Genomic DNA, 22596 nt, shown 5'->3' with positions numbered 1-22596 from the left:
TTTGATGTAAATATTCAGGACTCCTCTATATATACACTTTCAAAAAATTTGTATCATATTTATATCATTTTCTATGTTGGGTTAAAAACATTTTTCACATTTCCCTCTAGAAAGAGCATGGCTCCAGCATATTCCATGTTCCATAATTTAATATACTGTTGGACATTTAAGTTGTTGGAAAACATTTACTGTTATAAATTAGGCTATAATGAATGTCATTTGTTCATAAGTCTTTGTGAAGATCTTTAAGTACTGCCTTACATTAAAATCTTTTCCAATCTGATAAAAATGGCATATTTGTAACATTGTGTTTTCAAAGTGAGATTATATAGTAATAATTTTTTAAATGAGTTTAAATGTTTACATTTAACCTCAGTTCCCTAAAGGGAACTTTTGGATTGCTCTATTTGGTTCCTGAGAATTCTAGTCAGCCTCCAGTCCCCTCAGAGTCTTAGCCTCTGATCCTTAGGGTAATGCTGGGTTCTTATTTGTCTGATTGCCTATGTTCCTATGAAATAACAGATGAAAAAAGTATCAGCACAGGACCACCAAGAGACCTTAAGTCGTTTAACTTTTGTGGGCCTCAGTTTTCTAATCAGCTTCTTTTAGTTACAAAATGCTGTTATTGTAAAGAGTAACATAATAGATAAAAATGCGCATAAATGTATATTTCTCATAATGTCTGGCATATAAGTGTTAAGTGTACTTCATGTAGTTCACAGGGCCAAAATGAATGTTAGTCATCCATGTGACACTGAGAACCTGCTTCCTAAGTGCAGTGGGCAGTGTGTCAGTTTCATGCACTACTGAGAATAATTACAGAGAAATAGACCAAATCTAAATGTAGCCTGCTACTGATTTTGGAGTAAAATGATTGATGATCTATATAACATAATGGTCCTGTTTTGCCAACAAAATGCTAGAAGCGTTTTGGTGCATTTGATATCAAGTACAAATCACCTAATTTTCCAAAATCCTGATTCTTTGACTTTTAATCTTGAAAAAGGAAGGAGACATTTATACATATCTGCTTTAGTTTGTTTCCCTTTACCTACTTGGTGGGAGGGGCAGGAAGGATTGGCTGTAGAGAGAAACAAGATGTAATTTTAAAGTTTACACTTAATAAAACTTGTCCTATTTAGCTTAATTTAGGTTTTGCAGCCTACAGAAGTAATTCTAGTTACAGGGATGCTCCCACATATCTTTGCTCCTTCCTTTCCTTCTCATAAAAATCACTTGCCTCCTAACCTCTTTCTGCCTGACTCAAAAGATCTACTCTGGCCTAGAACTTCCCCTACCCTGGTACTAGTCCTCTTTATTTAAGCCTGCGGGAGACGCAAGAGGGAAGAGATATGGGAACATGTATATATATAACTGATTCATTTTGTTGTAAAGCGGAAACTAACACACCATTGTAAAGCAATTATACTCCAATAAAGATGTTAAAAAAAATTTAAATGAACCTAATATCACTGGCTGTGTAAAATAAGTGGCTTTCTTTGCTTGCTCTGGCCCCTCTCCCATCCTCATTCCTGGGTATAATCAAGATTGCAGCAGACCACCACCCTAACCCCTGCTCTAAGAGTAAAAAACACTCTTCATGTTGCTCTGGATCTGTAGGGGGAAAGTGGATTAGCTCATAATAACTACCCAGAATTTTACAGGATTGATGTGCACAGTATGCATAAAAATATGTTGAAAAATGTAAAGAACTTATGTTCCCTTTCTGGCTATAAGTCTTCATAAAATTCACTTTTCATTTGGAACAGAAGTTGGCAAACTTTTTCTGTAAAGAGCCAAAGTGAATTTTTTTGGCTTTGTGAGCCAAGTGGTCTCACAACTGCTTGATTCTGTCATTGCAATACAAAAGCAGCCACAGAACTACAGGCAAAGCAAAGCAGTCGGCTGCGTTTGGCCCGCCAGCTGTCATTCAGCAGCCCGATTTTAGAAAAGTTTATGTAAGCAAGTAAACAGCATCATAGAGACTAGATTGGCCTGGTTTAATCCAGGGATCAAAGCATTTTCAGTAGACTAGGCAAGAGTTGATCTGCTTTTAAATTTGTCCCACATTAGATGTTAATTGGTAATCAAGGTTCAGCTGGGACAATGATACATAGCATAGTGCGTGATGCCTAGTGATAATCACTTGGCTAAACAGGCATTTAGTGTTTTACATACACCAGTATTTTGAGAAGAAATTTTTTTATTATGAAAATTGAGAAGGTCATGTAGCATGCAACTAAGAGCCAAGATACCTAATCAAAGTCCACTGCAGACTGTTCCTAATGACTGGAAAACTACTGACTGGAAAATTACTTCACATTTGTGTCACTGCCTCATCTATTTTTAAAGATGTAGGACTATTGTGGGAATATTTCTACGAAAGAGTTTTAAATTCTATAAATATAAATTCTTAACAACATTAATTAACAGAAAAGGCATTAGGAATCAGATACAAAGAACTTCCCTATTGGGTTTATTATAAAAATGGGCTTGAAAGGGAGATGTGAAATGTTCCATCATACCCTTAAACTATTTGAAACAGGACAGTTAGAAGTATTAAGTATTCAACCCAATTAGAATGGGTGTCTAGCTTTGATACTCAAGCTTCTTTTTGATTTTGCATTGATTCTATGACTTATCCAATTAGCCAAGGTCAGAACTTAGATTTCCCAGTGCCCTGGCCCACTGCACTTTAGTTACCGTAGTTTAAAGATTGTACACTTGAACATCAAGCTGAAACGATTTGTTTTTGAGCTCAATTATGCAAAGGTGGAAAAGGTAGATCCTGATTTTAGTTTCAACTTTCCCAAAGGGAGAGTTATGCTATCTTGAGGTTTCTCCAATTTAAAAATGGAAATTAAATGTACTGTTAGAACCTATTACTTTTTAAGGCTGTGTTAGTATTATAATTTTCACTTTAGATGTGCTAAAGGAAAAGTTGTTTAATGTGCACCTCTAAAATTTAAAATATACAGTGACTATGCAGTTGTTTCTTTCGTCATTTTTCCTAACCTTTTTAGGTTACCTATTAGCAGTTACACCTGTAATTGTTTTTTAGATTTTGAACAATACAGCCTTTTTTTTAATAGTCTTTTTTGCACTAAAGTTTTGCACACTAAGTTAAAAAACTTACAAATTTCCCAAAAAAAAAATCTGTCAGTTGTAGTTGCTTGCTTTTCATATGACAAATGGACTCTTGGAGCCATATAATCTCTACAAATACTTTGCTTAATATTTATATCCATACTTGATATCTTTATGAATATTTGATCCTTTCACATACTGTGTTTTAATTGAAATAATTTAAAATAGACAAATTCTTCCTTTGCAATAGTCAGTTTCCCAAAATAATATAAATTAACTTAAGCACTATTAAAAACAACTGAACTCTATTGATTAGATTATTTAAGGCATCTTTTATTAAAATTTTAAATGCTCAAATGAGTGAACTATTTTTTTTAATAGTTTAAATAAATAAATGCTCAAATGCCACTATTCCTAAACTTAGGTGACTAAAAAATATAAGTACATAATACACTACCTCACACTCTCCTTCCCAAAACAGGCTGGATTATATCTATTTGATTTATACACTGTGACTTTTTCCTGCTGTTTTCCATCAAACTTAATTGTGAAAAATGGTGCCATGTTGCCCTCTTGATATTATTTTGAAGATCAGTTAGGTCTTAAAGCATCCAGATGCACACAGTTCTACACATATCTGTAGAATTAGCTCACTAAGGTCTGCTCTGCAATATTTTTAATTGACTTACATGTTCTGTGGGAAAAGAAGAATCACAGAAAGTCTTTGCAATTGCATTCCTCTCTTCACTGGGCTCTCTCCTGGGATCTGGATGGATACGCGAGTTATTCAAAATGTCAGCAACTCTGTTAATGCTGGTACTATCTGGTTGACAAAAAGGAAATGACAACTGAATTTTATTCTCCAGGCACTCATTTTAGTGACTAAACTTGTTTTTCTCTGATCCTATGCTTTGTATTTAAAAAGTAACAATTTCTATTTTCTTCTCACTTTGAACACTGGTTTCCATAGAGTTTACTCTTACATTAGGCATTTCATTTCAGAAAACAATTTTTTTATTGCTACTTTCTAAAACCCGCTGATTTCACATTAAAATTAGTGACATGGTATAAATATCTTCTAAAGCAATATAACATACCTTAAAATGTTATCCTTATTCCCCTGGTTACTGCACTGCCTACACATATAAACATTTATATAGTGAACATCTTAACCAATTCAAAGGGAAAAGTCTGAACCAACTGAAAGTCAGATTTGTAAAATATATTTAAAAAGAAATTGGCCATGATAAAAAATCCAACAAAGGGCTGTCTAGTAGGGGGTCATTGGGCTTTAATAAGTAGATAACAATGATTTAGAGAAACATGTAAGGTTAAAAGATATTTAGGAGTATCTTTTATAAGTCAGTATTTTACAAGTTGAATTTCTATAGAATTTTAGTCATCTCTCCTTCCATCCTAATTTATATGATTGAGATTTAATTTAGAAGAAAGGACTTGTGAGAAAACGGTAAATGTTAGACCAGTCCATTGACTAACAGCATTAAACTAACCACAGCATTTGACAGACAAAAGGGAATCTGAAGTTTAATACATTTTATTATATCAGGAAAATTACAGTTTGTGAAGTGAGATTTTACAGTGTTTTGGTGTTTTCTATTTTCCCCTATATTACTTCTCCATTCACGCCAGTAAACAAGATATACTTATTTTGCTTTTAATTGCCACATTTTCTTTTTAAAATTATCTCAATTTCCTTTTTAAAAGAAGCCTGTTAAGTCAGAAGGCCATGCAAAGCTTTCCTTGTAATCCATATTTCTTCACTGGGTCTAAACACATATTGTTAAACAGGCAATGTTCCCGTAAAATCTAAGACTGTCTACAACAACCTCAACAACTTTAACTATGAGATTGCTATTAGCAAAATAAACATATTTTTATCATGATCATACTTCTTAAACAATAGTTATTTTTAAGTTACATTTATACAGCACCTATATATGTTATGTAGTATATCTCTATGTTAAAATATCTTCAATATTAAAATTTTCAAATACACAAAAATGAAGAGTATGAACATCAATGTACTCATCACCCACCTTCAGTACTTCAATATTAAGTCACGTATTTCATCCATTTACCTCCCTATTTTTTTTTAATTCTGGAGGATTAACAAAAATTGTTTTATAATCTTTTGTTTCTGATTATTTTAAGAATGATCTAAGTTTTAGGTAAACTGCAATCCATTTAAGATTCTTTTGTTATAACTTACCAAGTTTCCTATACTTTGGTGGTGGTTTTTTTTTTTAACATTATTGGAGTATAATTGCTTTACATTGTTGTGTTAGTTGCTGCTGTATAACAAAGTGTATCTGCTATACGTATACATATATCCCCATATCTCCTCCCTCTTGCGTCTCCCTCCCACCCTCCCTATCCCACCCCTCTAGGTGGACACAAAGCACCAAGCTGATCTCCCTGTGCTATGTGGCTGCTTCCTACTAGCTAGCTATCTTATATTTGGTAGTGTATATATGTCCATGCCACTCTCTCACTTCATCTCAGCTTACCCTTCCCCCTCCCCGTGTCCTCAAGTCCATTATCTATGTCTGCATCTTTATTCCTGTCCTGCCCCTAGGTTCTTCAGAACCTTTCTTTTTTTAGATTCCATATATATGTGTTAGCATACGGTATTTGTTTTTCTCTTTCTGACTTACTTCACTCTGTATCCATCCACCTCACTACAAATAACTCAATTTCGTTTCTTTTTATGGCTAATATTCCATTGTATATATATGCCACATCTTTATCCATTCATCTGTTCATGGACACTTAGGTTGCTTCCATGTCCTGGCTATTGTAAATAGTGCTGCAATGACCATTGTAGTACATGACTCTTTTTGAATTATGGTTTTCTCAGGGTATATGCCCAGTAGTGGTACTGCTGGGTCATATGGTAGTTCTATTTTTAGTTTTTTAAGGAACCCCATGCTGTTACCTTTCTTTTTTTAGATTCCATATATATGTGTTAGCATACGGTATTTGTTTTTCTCTTTCTGACTTACTTCACTCTGTATCCATCCACCTCACTACAAATAACTCAATTTCGTTTCTTTTTATGGCTAATATTCCATTGTATATATATGCCACATCTTTATCCATTCATCTGTTCATGGACACTTAGGTTGCTTCCATGTCCTGGCTATTGTAAATAGTGCTGCAATGACCATTGTAGTACATGACTCTTTTTGAATTATGGTTTTCTCAGGGTATATGCCCAGTAGTGGTACTGCTGGGTCATATGGTAGTTCTATTTTTAGTTTTTTAAGGAACCTCCATGCTGTTCTCCATAGTGGCTGTATCAATTTACACTCCCACCAACAGTGCAAGAGAGCTCCATTTTCCTGGAGGATTTTTAAAGCAAAACTTGCACATTGTTATTTCATGTGGTGGTTTGAAAGAGTAAAACAGTCTCCACTATCTGAACTATTTAATATTTGAATGTATTAATACAGGCATATAATTATTAAGGGATTCAATTTAAAGTGTTTCAAACAATGATAAATATCAATGATATGAAAGGTATTAATGTTACACCTCACTATTAATTGCAAAATAAAAGAACAAAGCTAGATTTGTGGTGCTGGTGAAGGGACAGATAAAAATAGAAAAATTAAGGAAAGAGGGAAAAAAACTGGGAGAAGAAAGTGACAACATAGGAGAGAAACTAAAACATAGTTCTGAGAGAAGGAAGTTTGGGTTTTTTGGGTATGTTTTTTGGTTTTTTTTTTTTTAGTATAGAAAGAAAAGGAGTAAACATAACACTGGCAGAAGCCGTATCAACAACTTCACTGCATTTGCTCTAGAAAGTAAAAAAAGAGACTTGGATTAGGTAGATGTTCCTAATTTAAAGTTAATGACCCAGACTTGTGGCTGTTTTTGCTATTTTCAGTTCTTTGATAATGAAAGGATTTTTTTTTTTAATTTCCAAAATGCAATTGACCTCTGTACATGTTGATAATACTGGCTCAGATTTAGGTGAAAATAAGTCCACTTCCATTTAAATAAAACTTTTCCTACTTTTACATATATATCAATACATATAAGGAGTCTTTCAGGTTTAGGCAAAAAAATATATATATATAGTAATATAAATAAATTTTCATTTTAAACAATCTGGAAAATTTTTACCAAGAATAATAAGTAGAAATACAAATTTTAAAAGAATTAAAACATCACCCTTATTTTCTTACCTGGTCCACTATCCTTCCCATCATCATCCACACCAACATTTTTACAAGGTGTCAACGAAAGCATCTTTCTGTTTTCTAATATACCTATTGGTCTCTTCTTCAGCAACAAAGGAATGCTAGATGTTGAAGTGCTCACTGTTTGACTTTCAATTTGATTTACTTTTGGCCAGGAACTGGGGTCTAAAAAATTCACATATACTAGAGTTTTCTCAGTTTTTTTATCTGAAGTTGAAAGATCAAAGGCTGACCTTCCACTTCTGTTTACTAAATCTCCAGATGGCTTTATGTGAAATGGACATGATTCTTCCAGCTGTCCTTCACTGTAAATTTTTCCTGAAACAATGTCATTTAATGACTCTGTTTTCTCTGTACTGTTTAACAATGTATGCTGTCTTTCATTAGGGAAGAGGTCATTTTTTTTTACTTCAGTTCTCTGATTCTCATCAATCTGACTCTCTTTACTGGAAAACTGTATTTCTGTGGAAGTTTTCAAATGAATAGCAGTTTTCATATCTTTGGCTTGTGAAACATCTATATTCTCATTGTTAATCTGAAGATGGGAAACAGTCACATTGTTTTCTAGATACCCCAAACAGTTCTTAACTTGACTGTTATGCATATCATTCACATTTTTCCTATATATAGTTCTTTTCACAGGGCTTGAGCTGGGTGTCACCAACACAGGCATAATATTAACATTTTTATCTGAATTCTTTAAAAGTACATTCAAATTGTCACTGAAAACAGCAGAAGAAATGGGGCGGCTGATTGCTATATCACAGGGAATAGCTAGTTCAGGTTGCTCTGAAGTATCATCACCAACTTGCTGAAAATCTGAAATTTCTTTAAATGGCGATATGCTACAATCACTTTTTTTATTTAACAGTTGTATTTGTCTTATTTTACATTGTTTATCATCTAACATAACATTACTTGAATCCAGTAAATTATATTTCTGACACTGGACAAGATTCCTTTTTACATCTAGAGATGAATCCAAATCTGCTTTGGTTTGGCAACTATTTGTAATTTCCTTCTCCGTGTCATTTTCTTGAGTCCCTGGAAGCAATCTGAATTGTTGTTTGAATGGTTCATCTTCAGAAACATCTTTTTTATGATTTATATTGCAAGCCATCTCATCTAAAATACTGTTAAATGATGTTCTGTTATTTTCAACCCCCAGGTGTACATCTGCATGGTGATGATCTAATCCTTCAGTTCTTTCTGGATGTATCTTTTCTCTTTCTATTGATATATCTGCCACTAAAAAAGAAATATTTGGTGATTTAAATTCTGTACACCCATTATCTTTTTCCAAGTCCACCTTGTCTTGTATTTCTGTAGCAACCACTTTTGTAAAGTCAGTAACATCCAAGGTTTGTCCTTGACTAATTAATTCTTTTTCTATGCTGAGGGTTTTGCTTAGGGAGATTTCACTTTGATTTTCATTCTGAGGTACAATAGTATTAATTTTCTTCTTGGGGCTTTTTTCAAAAGGTTGTAAGTCTGTTATAATGAGAACACAGTAAATTTTGGGGTTATACACAAAAGCCTGCTTTTATAAAATGCATGTTAACTATTTTTATAAAAACAGATTTAGCTTTAAATATTTAACTGGCAAGCTATTACACAAACATAATGACACCAATTTTATATAAATATTGAGTTCCCTTTAATAAGCATGCTAAAATGTTCGACTCTATTCACACTAAATTTTTATTTCATAACAGCGAAAGTATTTTTGGTTTAAAAAAGTTAAGTTGAGGACATTACAAAAAGTAAGTTGAGGGCATTACAAAATGGTTATTTCTCTAGTCTGTTGCTTCCTTTTGGGCACACGGTACAATTCCATATAAACACACAGCTGATTAGATAAAAATTAATTTACTCTAACAGTCATATTGTAATTTCTCTTACTACGTAGATGCAGAAATTGCTAGCTGGTTTCTTCAAGACTAATAATCATCAGTTTCTTACTCACTACCTTGTAAATATTTTTAAAATTTGGAATACTTTTGGGCAAAATATGTAGAATATCTACTTAAGATATTAATTTTATTCATCTGGATTTTAACCACAGATTTCAAATTTTCAGTATAGTTACAATAATCTGGACTACAAATTTAGGGCATGAAGGGTCTTTTTAATCCAATCATTCTCTCTACAACATCTCCACCAAGTGGTTGTTCAGCCTAGGTTTGAACAAACTTCAAACTACCTTCTTTAAACCACTCTTTTTCAATATGGACGAATCAGTCAATTTTTCAATGGTTACAGAAAGGTCATTTGAACTAAGAAAAGTGCTCTGGAGTCTGGTCATCAAAAGGTTATTGGTAGCTCATTCTTGGCAAATCAGTGAAGGCAGAAACCAGAATGCAAAAAGCCAATGAATAAGTGATGAGAAGGGAAAGCAAAAATGTATTTTTCCCCCTAATATTGACTCTATTGAAGAATAGCTCAAAAGACATACAAGAACTTTTGTTAAGGCACACACAAATGGAAAAGTATTTCTCCAGTTATACTACTAGGTCCTCAAAGCAAAGACTGTGATTGATATTCCCCTAAAATGATCAATATAAAAATTAGAAAATATCAATGTAACCTTAGGTTACCTTCATTACCTATAGTGATTTCTTCTATAAATGGGGCTTCTTTCTTTTCCTCCTTTTCTCTGTATTCAGTGTCTAAACAACAACTCTCAGTATTTTCTTCCCTAACTTCTTGCCTGGAATTATATTTCTGTATGATGGTGTTTTCTGATTTTTCCACTGACATTTCAGTATTTACTTCTGGAAGGTTCTAGTGTAAAATAGAAAAGATTCCTTTAATGTAAAAACAGATTGTTAAAAAGTATAAAACATTTGAACAAACTTTGGTAATGAAAGTGGAATCTATATTTCAGTTCAACCATCCAGCAATTTCTATTTGAAAGCCAAATGATTTTTTGACTAAATTTAATATACTGTTCTTTGTAACAAGATCACTGTAAGTTCATTTTATATAGTCTATCATATTTAAATAAAATGGAGAGCCTTAGATGTTTTCAAACATGCATTCCACATTATTATATAATACCACATATTAAGAACTACTCCTTTATTAAAAGCAAAGTAGTCATGGCAGGCAAATTGTTTTGAGTGTTTGGTATTTTTATGTATCTTTAAAATAGTGAATCAATTCAACATCTTTTTATTCCCCCTAAATATTGAGCACATATTACATGGAAGCACTGCACTAGGCTTTGGGATACAATGATGAACAAAATATAGTCCCCATCCTCAAAAAACTTATGGTCCACTGGGGAAGATAGTAAAAGAAATGACAGGCAATTTTAATATAGATGGGGATAAGCAGGCACTCCGGAGAGAACAAATGGCATTCACAGATGTTAAAAGCAAACAAAATTATAGTCTTTTCATGTAGTTTTACTTCGTGGAACTACTTGGGATTTACTTCAGCTTGAGCTTAGATGCTGGCAGAAGAATGGAGAGAAATGAGGCTTGAACTAGGCCTAGGTTGTTAAGGGCCCAATATAGCATCCTAAGGAGTTCTAACTCTACCAGGAAGTCAATGAGAAGTCACTGAAGGATTTAGGCAAGGTGATTAATATGAGCTGATTGGAAAGACCATTCTGGCTGCAGTATAAAGAATGGATTAGAGTAATGTTTTCCAAACTTCACTGTTTAAAACCCGCCATAAGAAATAAATATGTTTTACAACACAATGAGCATACCAAGTAACACCAACTCAATGAGATACATTCTAATGTTTTCTATGTTACATTATTTTATTTCATTTTTAAAGGAATGACGTCACGAAACCACCAGACTGATTTCCATGTACCACTAATAGGCTGCACTTAGAAGTCTGAAAAACACTGAATTAAGGGGAAACAACATGAGGCAGAGAGATGCGTCATAAGAATGCCACAGTAGTCCAGGTGATATCAGCAAAGATGAAAAGCCTGAATAGATTCATGAATTATTTATTAAGCTAATATCAACTGTTGAATGATTGGTTATGAAAACTGAGAGGAGAGTCAAGACTGATTTGCAGAGTTTGGATTAGGTACCTAGATGACTGGTGGGTGTTATTTACTGAGCTAGAAAACAGGAGTAGGAGGTTTAGAGAAATATGAGTTCATTTTAAATCTCTTGATGGGACCTCCCTGGAGGCGCAGTGGTTAAGAATCTGCCTGCCAGGGCTTCCCTGGTGGCACAGTGGTTGAGAGTCTGCCTGCCGATGCAGGGGACACGGGTTCGTGCCCTGGTCCGGGAGGATCCCACATGCCGCGGAGTGGCTGGGCCCGTGAGCCATGGCCACTGAGCCTGCGCGTCCGGAGCCTGTGCTCTGCAACGGGAGAGGCCACAACAGTGAGAGGCCCGCGTACCGCAAAAAAAAAAAAAACAAAACAAAACAAAAAGAATCTGCCTGCCAATGCAGGGGACACAGGTTTGATCCCTGGTCCGGGAATACCCCACATGCCACGGAGCAACTGAGCCTGTGCACCACAACTACTGAGCCTGCACTCTAGAGCCCATGAGCCACAAACTACTGAGCCTACACACCACAACTACTGAAGCCCACGACCCTAGGACCCATGCTCTGCAACAAGAGAAGCCACTGCAATGAGAAGCTCACGCACTGCAAGGTGGAGTAGCCCCTGCTCGCCGCAACTAGAGAAAAGCCCACTTACGGCATCGAAGACCCAATGCAGCCAAAAAATTTTAAAAATAATTTAAAAAATTTTAAAAAAATCTCTCGAGTTTGAAGAGTTAGTAAGACAAAAAGGTGGGAGATGTCTAATGAACATTTAGATGTATAGAACTGGAACTTTTAAGAGAAAACTGAGCTGGAAATGTAGATTTGAAAATCTCTGGCAGATAGAGGGCAGCTGAAGACATACAAGTTGATAAGACTGATTAAGAGTACATTTTAAGAAGAAAGAGAAAAAAGAATAAAATGCTAATGAAAATCCCCAAGGGAGAGGCAGGGGAAGGGAAACTTGCAAAGGAGGAGTTTGCAAAGGAGATGGAGAAAAATAGTATGGTGGTTACCAGGAGCTTTGGAGTTGGATAAATATAGGTTCAAATCCTGTTTCAGTACCTATTAACTGTGAAACCCTAGAAGGATACTTACAGAGTTGACCCTTGAACAACATGGCTTTGAACCACACAGGTCCAATTATACACAGGTTTTCTTCAGTAGTAAATACTACAGCACTACACATCTGCAGTTGGTTGAACCTGTGGATGCTAAACCATCAATATGGAGGAACCGCGTATATGAAGGGTCAACTATAAGTTATACACAGATGTTTGACTGCTCTGAGGGTTGGTGCCCCTAACCCTGGAGTTGTGCTGGGGTCAACCATTTTAAAAGTTATCCATTGCTGTATAACAAATACCTCAAATTTGGTGGTTTATAACAGCAAACATTTATTATCCCGTAGTTTTGATGGGTCAGGAACTTAGGAATGGCTTGGCTTGATGGTTCTGACCCGGGTCTCTCATGAGGGTCTAGTCAAGCTGTCTGTCGTCTGAAACTTTAACTAGAGCTGGAGGTTCTGTTTCTAAGAAGGCTCACTCCCGTGGCTAGCAGCTGTGAGGGCTGTTGGGTGGAGGAGTGCCTCAGTTCTCTTTCATGTGGCCTTTCATCCTCCAGAGCCCCTCTTCACTATGTGGCCTCTTTGGCAGGATAGCTGGGACTTCTTTACATGGCTCAGAAAGAGAGAGAGGTGGAGAGACAGACACAGACTGAGAGACAGAGAGCGTGTTCACCCACGCTCTCACAGAAACCACAGTCTTCTTGTAACCTAATCTCAGAAGAACTGTAACATTGAATCACTTCTGCTATAGTCTATTAACTAGAAGCCAGTTACTAAATCCAACTCACATTCAGTGGAGGGTATTACAAAAGAACATGAACACCAGGAGGTGGGAATCACTTGGTGCCACTCCTCAGTATATACCTTCCAAAAATTAAAAGCAGAGATTCAAACAGATAGTTGTATGCTAATGTTCACAACAGCACAACAGCCAAAAGGTGAAAGCCCAAGCGTCCATCAACAGAAGAATGGGGCTTCCCTGGTGGTGCAGTGGTTAAGAATCTGCCTGCCAGTGCAGGGGACACGGGTTTGAGCCCTGGTCCAGGAAGATCCCACATGCCACGGAGCAACTAAGCCTGTGTGCCACAACTACTGAGCCTGTGCTCTAGAGCCCGCGAGCCACAACTACTGAGCCCGTGCACCACAACTACTGAAGCCTGCGCACCTACAGCCTGTGCTCTGCAACAAGAGAAGATACCACAATGAGAAGCCCGTGCACCGCAACAAAGAGTAGCCCCTGCTCACCGCAACTAGAGAAAGCCCGCACGTAGCAATGAAGACCCAACACAGCCAAAAATAAATAAATTAAATAAATAAAATTAAAAAAGAAAGCCAAAACAGAAGAATGGACACACAAAATGTAGTGTATCCATACAATGGAATATTATTCTGCCATAAAAAGGAATGAAGTGCTACAACATCGGTGAACTTTGAAAACATCATCTAAATGAAATAAGCCAGACAAAGAGGACAAATATTGTACATTCTATTTATAAAAAAAATATAGAATAGACAAATTCATAGAGTCAGAAAGTAGATTAGAGGTTACCTGGGGAGAGGGGAAAATCAGAAGTTATTGATTTATGGTTACACAATTTCTGTCTGGGATGATGCAAGTTTTGGAAATAGACAGTGGTGATGATTTCAAAACATTGTAGTTGTAATTAATGCCACTAAATCATAATTAGTACAACTGAATTGTAATTTTATGTTTAACCACTTTAAAATGGCAAATTTTATGTTATATATTTTTTACCACAATAAGAGAAATTTCTAAATAAAAGTGGTCTACAAAACATCAGAGAAAGTATGATTTATTTTAGTTTTTAAAAAATGCATATATATGAATACCTATGTGTGTCTGTTTCTATACAAACATACACATAGAAAAACTCTGGAAGTCATATACCATAATTTTAACAATCACTATTTCTGGATGGTGGGGTTATGGGTGATCTTCACTTTCTTATTTTAAAGTATCTATATCATCTACATTTCTTAAAATAAAAACATGATTTATAATCTGAATAAGTTATTTTCAGTATGAAAGTGAATGAATGCTGATCAACTTTTTATGAATGCAAGTCTATATTCATTTCTATAATCAATCAGATGTAGGAATTACTTGCTATTTATAGCTCTCAAGCTATGTTATAGCTATGAATATTAAAATGACAATCAATATCTCTGGCCTGGACTATTGCAGTATTCTCCAAGTTGGAATCCATGCCTTTAGCTTTGTCCCACTGTCTACCCACATCATCACCAAAATGATGTTTCAAAAAAGTAATCTAAGCACTTTACTCCTTGTTTAAAAGCCCCCAAATGGTAGTGTCAAGAACAAATTTCTATGAATGGACTATATAGCCCTCTACAATCGGTCTTCTGCCTATCTTTTCAACCTCTTATCCTGCTACTTACTGCCTTGCTAACCACCATCTAGTTTACATATTGAATAACAATATTTCACTTTTCTGATTCTTTGCTCACTTTATTCCATCTAATTTAAATCTCTATCTGGAAAATTCTTAGTTATTTTTAACAACTCAGCTCAAAAATGTCTTGCTGTGTGAGGTCTACCCCTCATACACAAGTAAGGTGAAAAAAGCAAACACTAATCATAAAAGATGGAACAGCTATATTAATATCAGACAAAATAATATTACTAGGATAGGGATGGACATTTCAAAATGATAAAAAGGTCAATTAATCAGGAAGTCATAATAATTATAACTGTGTATACACCTAATAACAGGGCTTAAACACACATGAAGCAAAAACTGACAGAACTGAAAAGAGAAATATAAATTCACAGTTATAATTAAAGATTTCCCACTAATTGATAGAACAAGTACACAAAAAAATCAGTAAGGATAGAGAAGACTTGAACAACATTATCAACCAAACTGACCTGACATTTATAAAACATTCTACCAATCAACAACAGAATACACATTCTTTTCAAGGGTACATGAAATATTTGCCAAGATAGACAATAAACTTGGCAAAAAACCAAGTCTTAATATATTTAAAATGATAAAAGTCTTACTTAAATTTGAAGTCATTAACAGAAATATATTTGGAAAATTCTCAAATATTTGGAAACTAAACAGCATGCTTATAGGTCAAACTCATATTCACGGGTCAAGGAAGAGCTCACAAGAGAAATTTTAAAATATGTTCAACTGAATAAGAATGAAAACACAACACATCAGAATTTGTAGAATGAAGCTAAAGCAGTGCTTAGTGGAAAATAGCTTTAAATGCTTATATTAGAAAAGAAGAAAGGTGAATAACCAATAAATTGACAAGTTAGATGAAAAGAACAAGTTCCTTGAAAGAGAAAAATTAGCAAAATGGACTGTGTTGGAGGTCTCCAAGTCTACCCCCAGGTTTGGTGATTTGCTGTGAAGACTCATACGACTCAATATACAGTTGTACTCCTGACTAAGATTTATAACAGCAAAGAATATAAAGCAAAATCAGCAAAGGGAAAAGGCACAAGAGGTGAAGTCTGGAGGAAACCATGTACAAACCTCTTTCAAGAGTCTTCTAGTGGAGTCACATAGGACATGCTTAATTCCCACAGCAATGAATTGTGATCACAAATGTAAACTGTTGTCTACCAGAAAGCTCATTAGAGACTCAGTGCCCAAAGTTTTTTGGTTGCTGGTCACTCTCTGCCTAGCATGTGCCAAAACTCCTGACTCCCAGAAAGAAAGCAGATGTTCAAAGTAAACTACTTAATAGTTTAGGCCCAGTGAGCCATTCCTGTCTGTTAGGAAGTGGTGGGAACCCTCCCCAAATCCAAAGTTCCAGGTATCAGTTAAGAGCCAAACTTACAAGCAGGTCTTTCAGAGGCCTTTCACAGGCCTGCTATGTCAACTATTTTCTGCACACTGACATAAAAAGAAATTGAGACTCTGAATAGCCCTATAAATAATTTAAAAACTAAATTTGTTATTAAAAATATTCCCACGAAGAAAAAGCCTAGATAGCTTCACCAATGAATTGTATATAATATTTAGTAACACCAGTTCTACACAATACCCTTTCAGGAGGAAAGAACACATTCCAACTCAATTTATATGGCCAGTATTACTCTGATACAAAAACACAGACCAAAAGAATGCAAAGAAAAAACAAAACCTACATATCAATATTCCTCATCAATTCAAAACCCCTAACATAGCATTAGCAAATCAAATCTAGCCATATATAAAAAGGATAGTACATATTCCAGGAATGCAAGGTAAATTTAGAAATTAATTAATGTAATTAATTGGTTAATACTGACACATTAACAGAATAAAGAAAAAAATATGATCTCAGTAGATACCGAAAAAGCATTTGATAAACTTTAATACCCACTCATGATAAAAATTCATTCATGATAAAAACTCAGCGAACTAGGAATAGAAGGAAACTTCCTCGACCTGACAAAGAGCATATAGAAAATAATCTATGGCTAACATAATATGAAATGATGAAAGATTAAATACTCTCCATCTAAGATGAGAAGTAAGGCAAGCATGTCAACTCTTACAACTTTTATTTAACACTGTACTAAAGAGTCCTAGCTAGGGCAATAAGTTGAGGAAAAAAATAAAATGTATACAGAGCAGAAAAAGAAGTAAAATTTATCTGCCTTAAATTCTCAGATGACATAATCATATACATAGAAAACTCCAAAGTCCAACCAAAAAAAACCTACTACAATAATAAGTTAATTAAAAAGGTAAAAGGAAAAAGAAAAGGTAAAATGATACAAGGCCAATGTACAAAAATCAATTTTAATTCTATATACTAGCAACAAACAATTAGAAAAATTAATTTTTAAAATACTATTTACAGTAAGAGCCCAAAACATGAAATATTCTGGGATAAATTTAACAAAATACTTGCAAGACCTATGCAATGAAAACTACAAAACATTTCTGAAGGATATTAAAGAATATCTAAATAAATGTAAAGATATATACCATGTTCATGAATTGTATGTTATGATGTCAATTCTTTGCAAATTAATCTATACATTCAACACAATCCAAGTCCAAACCCCAGAGACTTTTTCTTTTAGAAACTGACAAACTGATTCCAAAAGTTATATGGAAATGCAAAGGACTTAGAATAGCCAAAACAATTTTGGAAAAGAACAAAATTGAAGGACCTATACTACTACATTTTAAGACTTCTTATAAAGTTACACTAATAAAGAAAGTGTTATATTGGCTTAAAGATGGACATATAATCAAAGGAATATAATAGAGGGTGCAGAAATAGACCCACATATACTTATTTGGTTAACTGATTTTCAAAGAAACTACCAAGGCACAATGGGAGAAAAAATTGTCTATTCCACAAAGGTATGTGCTAGAACTGAAAATTCAGGTCCAAAAAAATGACCCTTGATCCTTATGTCATATTGTACATAAAAATTAACTAAAAATGTATTACAGACTATACACTTATAATAATTTTTTAAAGTTGAGAAATGGAAAATATGAAGCATGGAGAAAATCATCAGTGATGGTCCTAATGTCTTTAAGAGCTTATACCCCCAACATACTTGAATTTTACCTGAAACTTCTTGTCTTCCTCAAACTTTTTCTGATCGCATAATTCGTCATAATGTTCTTGTAACTTAGTATGAGTTTCTTTAAGTGATGATAACTCATTTTTAATCTCATTAATTTCTCCATTAAGTTCTTCAACCTAATATAACATTTAACCAAAACGAACACGTATATAAATTTATTTTGTATAAAAATACTTTATTAACACAAGTATTTGGAAATAGTAAAAAGTGAAAACATTTCAGAAGTAATTACTAATATTAAAAGCTACCATTTATTGAACTGTGCTGAGTACTTAATAAACATAATTTCATACTCATAAAAATCCTATGAGGTATTTTTAGTCTCCAATTTACGGGCGAGAAATGTGAGGCTCACAGACGTTAAGTAGCTTGCCCAAGATAAGGTAGATATAAAGTGGTAGTCAAGATTCAAATCCAAGGCTAAGTCTAGGGGTTGTGCTTTCAAGTACTACATTAAACTACCTCTTGTTACAAATGAAAAATTAATTTATTTTTAATCATAAAAATTCTATAAAAGTTACCACTTCATTGCTTTCTTAAAGTTTTATTTTCTTGTTGCAAATTAGATATACAGATTTTAACTCAATTAGATGAAGAATACTGAGCACTAAGCAGTACAACAGAAACTGACTCTTCAGCCTAATACTTACATCTACACACTGGGCTTTTACTGGCTATAAAATTTCATAATCTTTTTCTTGGGGGGGTTCTCCTTCATAGGAACCTCAAATGTAAGACAAAGTAAGTTCCATTGAAGAGAAAAATACCTTTTTGTCATAAAATATTACAAAAGTTTCTCTTAATTTTAAACGACTAAAAATTCCACAAGTGCTCTCTATCCCATCCTCTCCTGTCTCCCCCTCCCCCGCTTTTTTAAAAGAGTTTTTTGATGTGGGCCATTTTTAAAGTCTTTATTGAATTTGTTACAATATTGCTTCTGTTTTATGTTTTGGTTTTTCTTGGCCGCGAGGCATGTGGGATCTGCTCCCTGACCAGATATCGAACCCGCACCCCTGCATTGGAAGGTGAAGTCTTAACCACTAGACCGTCAGGGAAGTCACTCCTGTCTCCCTTAGAGCTTAGCTCTAGCAAAGATCTCTTCTCTCCTGCCTAGTCTCAATCTTTCCCACTATACCAGCATGTTTTCAGCCCACAAATATGCTCTTATCACGTTCCTAATTTTTTTCTCCTTGACTCAATTACTCTATCTCTCTTACTTCTTAAAATAAAGTCCACTCTTACTACTTTCAAATTCTAATCTCTCACCACTCCTTAACAACTGACTTCTGCCCTCATTGTTCTACTGATTATTTTTCTCAGCTATCACCTGCAAATTAGCCAAAGGACTTGTTCCAAGTTTCACACCATTTAACAGCACTGTAGCTCGACTATGTTGACTACTTATTCTTGAAATAGCCTCTTTTCTTCATTTGCATGGTACTACTCTCTCTTTATCCTTCTACCTTTCTCACCATTCTTATCAGGCTCCCTCTCCCCTCCTGCCCCAATATACACACACTAACCACTCGCAAAATGTTGGTGTTCCCCAAGGTTCTTTCTTCTTTAGCCTTCTCTTCAAGTCTACCACTCCTTCCACAGATGATCTTATCATACCCTCAAATTTCATCTTTATGCTAATAAGTCTTAAATTTATATCTCATCTCCCAACCTCTCTCCTAAGATTAGATTCACGTTTCCAAATGCATGATATACATTTCAAGTCAGATGTCCTGCCGTCACCATAAATTCGTCAGTTCCCAAATTAAACTCATTTTCATCCACCAAATGTGCTTCTCCTTTCACATTCCTTATGTCAATTAGTGACATTATTATTCTGCTCATTATATTAATCTCAGAATCATAGTTTACTCCTTTTCCTTCTAAAATCCATTATACATAAAATGTCACTAATCCTGCTAATTCTACTTCCAAAATGCTTCCTGTATCTATCCCTCTTCTCTGTTCTCACTACTGTTGCCCTAATTTACATCCTCATAGGCTCGTGGTTAGATTATTTGCAACATTCTTCTTACTAATCTCTTTCCATAACGCCATTCTCCATACTGTTGCAAGAGTTATTTTTCTAAAATGCAGAACTATGTCACTTTTCTGCTTTAAAAATCTCAATGGCTTCCCATTACTTATAAAATAAAATTCAACTTCCTTAGTAAAGAACTCTTCAGAAGGTGATCTCAACCTAATTTCCACTGTCACATTCTAGATCAGACTATTCATCATCCTTGAGAATGCAGTTTCATGCCTCCATCATTTTTCCCTTTCTTAAATGGAATACCCACAGAGTGGAATGGGAAGTATAGGAAGCAGGCACCTTCTGCCTGGTGAAACCCTATTCATCTTTCAAGTCCAAATTCTAGTGTCATCTTTTCTCCAAAACTTTCTCCAACCTAGTTAAACAATATGATTTATCTTGTGCTTTCACAGTAATTTGTTAATACTAATGTTAACACTACTAAAAACACTCAACACTACTGTGGTTAACTTAATAATTACCTGTCTTTTGAGAGTGTGAGCTCTTTAATAATCTTTGTATTTTAGGCATCTTTGAAAATTCAGCACCTAGAATAGTGCCTAACACATAACAGATGCTCAACATATGTTGTGAATTGAATTCCTTTTGTGATACCCCCTTTCCCTAAATAATTTCTAAACATCCCCATTTATTATCTTTTAATCTATACACAACCATTGGCTGTATAACTAGCCAAATAAAAACAGATACACATACCATGTTCTTTAAGACATTTCAGTGAGTTTTAAATATATTATCTAGTAATAGTCACTGTTTAATTTGTACAGTGTTTTCACTGTTTATTTTTTTTAAACAGCAGTATATATGATTTCATCTTATTTTTGTCAGAATCTTTTAATGATTTTTAAAAACCCATCTTGATCCAATCTCAGTAGCAACACTATAATTGTCCTTCACTCAAGAATGGTGAAAAACTGATATCAAGATAGAAATACAATTAAAGAGTAGATCTGACCTCCCATTCAAGAAAACTTCTATAGAACCAAAGCAGCTTTTTAGAAATTTACCTATGTTCTGTTTAGTATGAAATCATATGGAAGTGAAATGATTTTAGATGCTAAAAATCCTAAGACAAAACCAATTTTATCCAAATTATAGACTGCGGCCTCACCAGTGAAGCTGAATGCTTATTTTCTTAATTCAATTGACTTTTTTTTCTTGGGGGAGGGACATACTTGAAATATCATTAGGAAAAATAAATGCTTAATTTTCTCCTATCTCAACTAATTATTTTTGGTGTGGCTGGCATATTCAAGTTTATATTCTCTTTTTAATTCATAGTTTTCCTTATCCTGACAGTACTATTTCCATGATCTTTTAAGCCTTAGAAATGAGAAGGAAGTGTTGGGATGCAAGGTAGATTAGCTGAAGCTAAAATGAAAATTACTATGCTTGCCGCTTAATGACAAACTTTACCTATTTAGGGGCCACTAAGCATTTTATAGTATTCTGATACAATTAATTACAAAATATTTTTTGAGAATTAGGTAACGCTTATCAAATTGATCAGTGAAGATTTGATCTCTTCAAAATACAGATTAAGAGAACATGTTAGCTGCAAATGGATCAAAAAATCAAGAATTACTTACATAACAATTTATATCAAACAAAATCATCCTCAGAATAGTATGCATATATATTATTATAAAATATATTAGTATAGTATTAGAATTATATATTATAATTAGTATAATAGTTTAAAATATAATCTTACTTACCCAAAATATAGCTTTCATAAACTATTAAATAATTACCTTCTATTTTTTTTAGTTCTTTTAAAAGAATTGAAGGCAATAAAAATAGATAATAAAGTAGAGTAATCGATTTGGGGGTTCACCAGTCTTAAAAGTGAACCTTATATTTCACAACTTTAATTTACATCACTTTTCACTTTTATTATCTACTTCACTGAAATTAAAATTTAATGTAAAATAAAGAGTTGTGCTTTAAGGAAATAGTCACGTTTATAACATAACAATTCTCATGATAAAATGTTAATACTATAGAACCCAACTACTGCATATATGTTCTAAACATGGCTTTAATACAAGTCAACAAAACTGCTGAGGAAAGCTAAAGAGATCAGCTAACAATAAGACCTATATAATTCTTTATTATAATCATTTACTAAAACACTATCAATGGTTTTGTGAAAAGGAAAATTAATTTTTATTTGTCACATATGAAAAGTCATACAAAATATACATAAATACACACATATATGTATGGTTTTTCATGCACCAAAGCATTACAGAAAATTTTATTAAATTTAGCTTTAAAAACATTCACTTCTTGGAAATATAAGTACAAGAAGACAATGTGTCTGACTTTATTCCTATATTATTTTTGCTATATTTTCTTAGCATTTAATAGTTATTTTAAATGTCTACTACTTAAAATATTTTAATATTTTACTGTTTAATAAACCTACATGTTTTTTCCAAGTTTCTAGTGCTTTCTCATGCTTGTTTTGAAGACTAAGGAACTTTTCTTCATTTTCTTTCACCTTCTCCCTTTGCAGCTCATTATCTCTTTCAAGGGT

General features: G+C 34.0%; 1 protein-coding gene across 1 annotated transcript in view; it reads right to left on the bottom strand.

The window, feature by feature from the left end:
* The window catches only part of LOC103075007 (coiled-coil domain-containing protein 73), a gene marked incomplete at its 5' end in the record, with an annotated part of 24465 nt that extends 1869 nt beyond the window's left edge, over positions 1-22596 (bottom strand). The window contains 5 exons of the mRNA XM_007460933.1: positions 3777-3910; positions 7299-8804; positions 9920-10097; positions 17986-18120; positions 22486-22596. Coding sequence (XP_007460995.1) covers positions 3777-3910; positions 7299-8804; positions 9920-10097; positions 17986-18120; positions 22486-22596 — 2064 coding nt within the window. The remainder of the gene's footprint in view (positions 1-3776; positions 3911-7298; positions 8805-9919; positions 10098-17985; positions 18121-22485) is intronic.

The sequence above is a fragment of the Lipotes vexillifer genome, unplaced genomic scaffold (genome assembly GCF_000442215.2).
Source record: "Lipotes vexillifer unplaced genomic scaffold, Lipotes_vexillifer_v1.1 scaffold627, whole genome shotgun sequence".
Lineage (NCBI taxonomy): Eukaryota > Metazoa > Chordata > Mammalia > Artiodactyla > Lipotidae > Lipotes > Lipotes vexillifer.
Note: the sequence above shows the minus strand (reverse complement) of the source record. Positions and strands in the feature narration are given on the sequence as shown.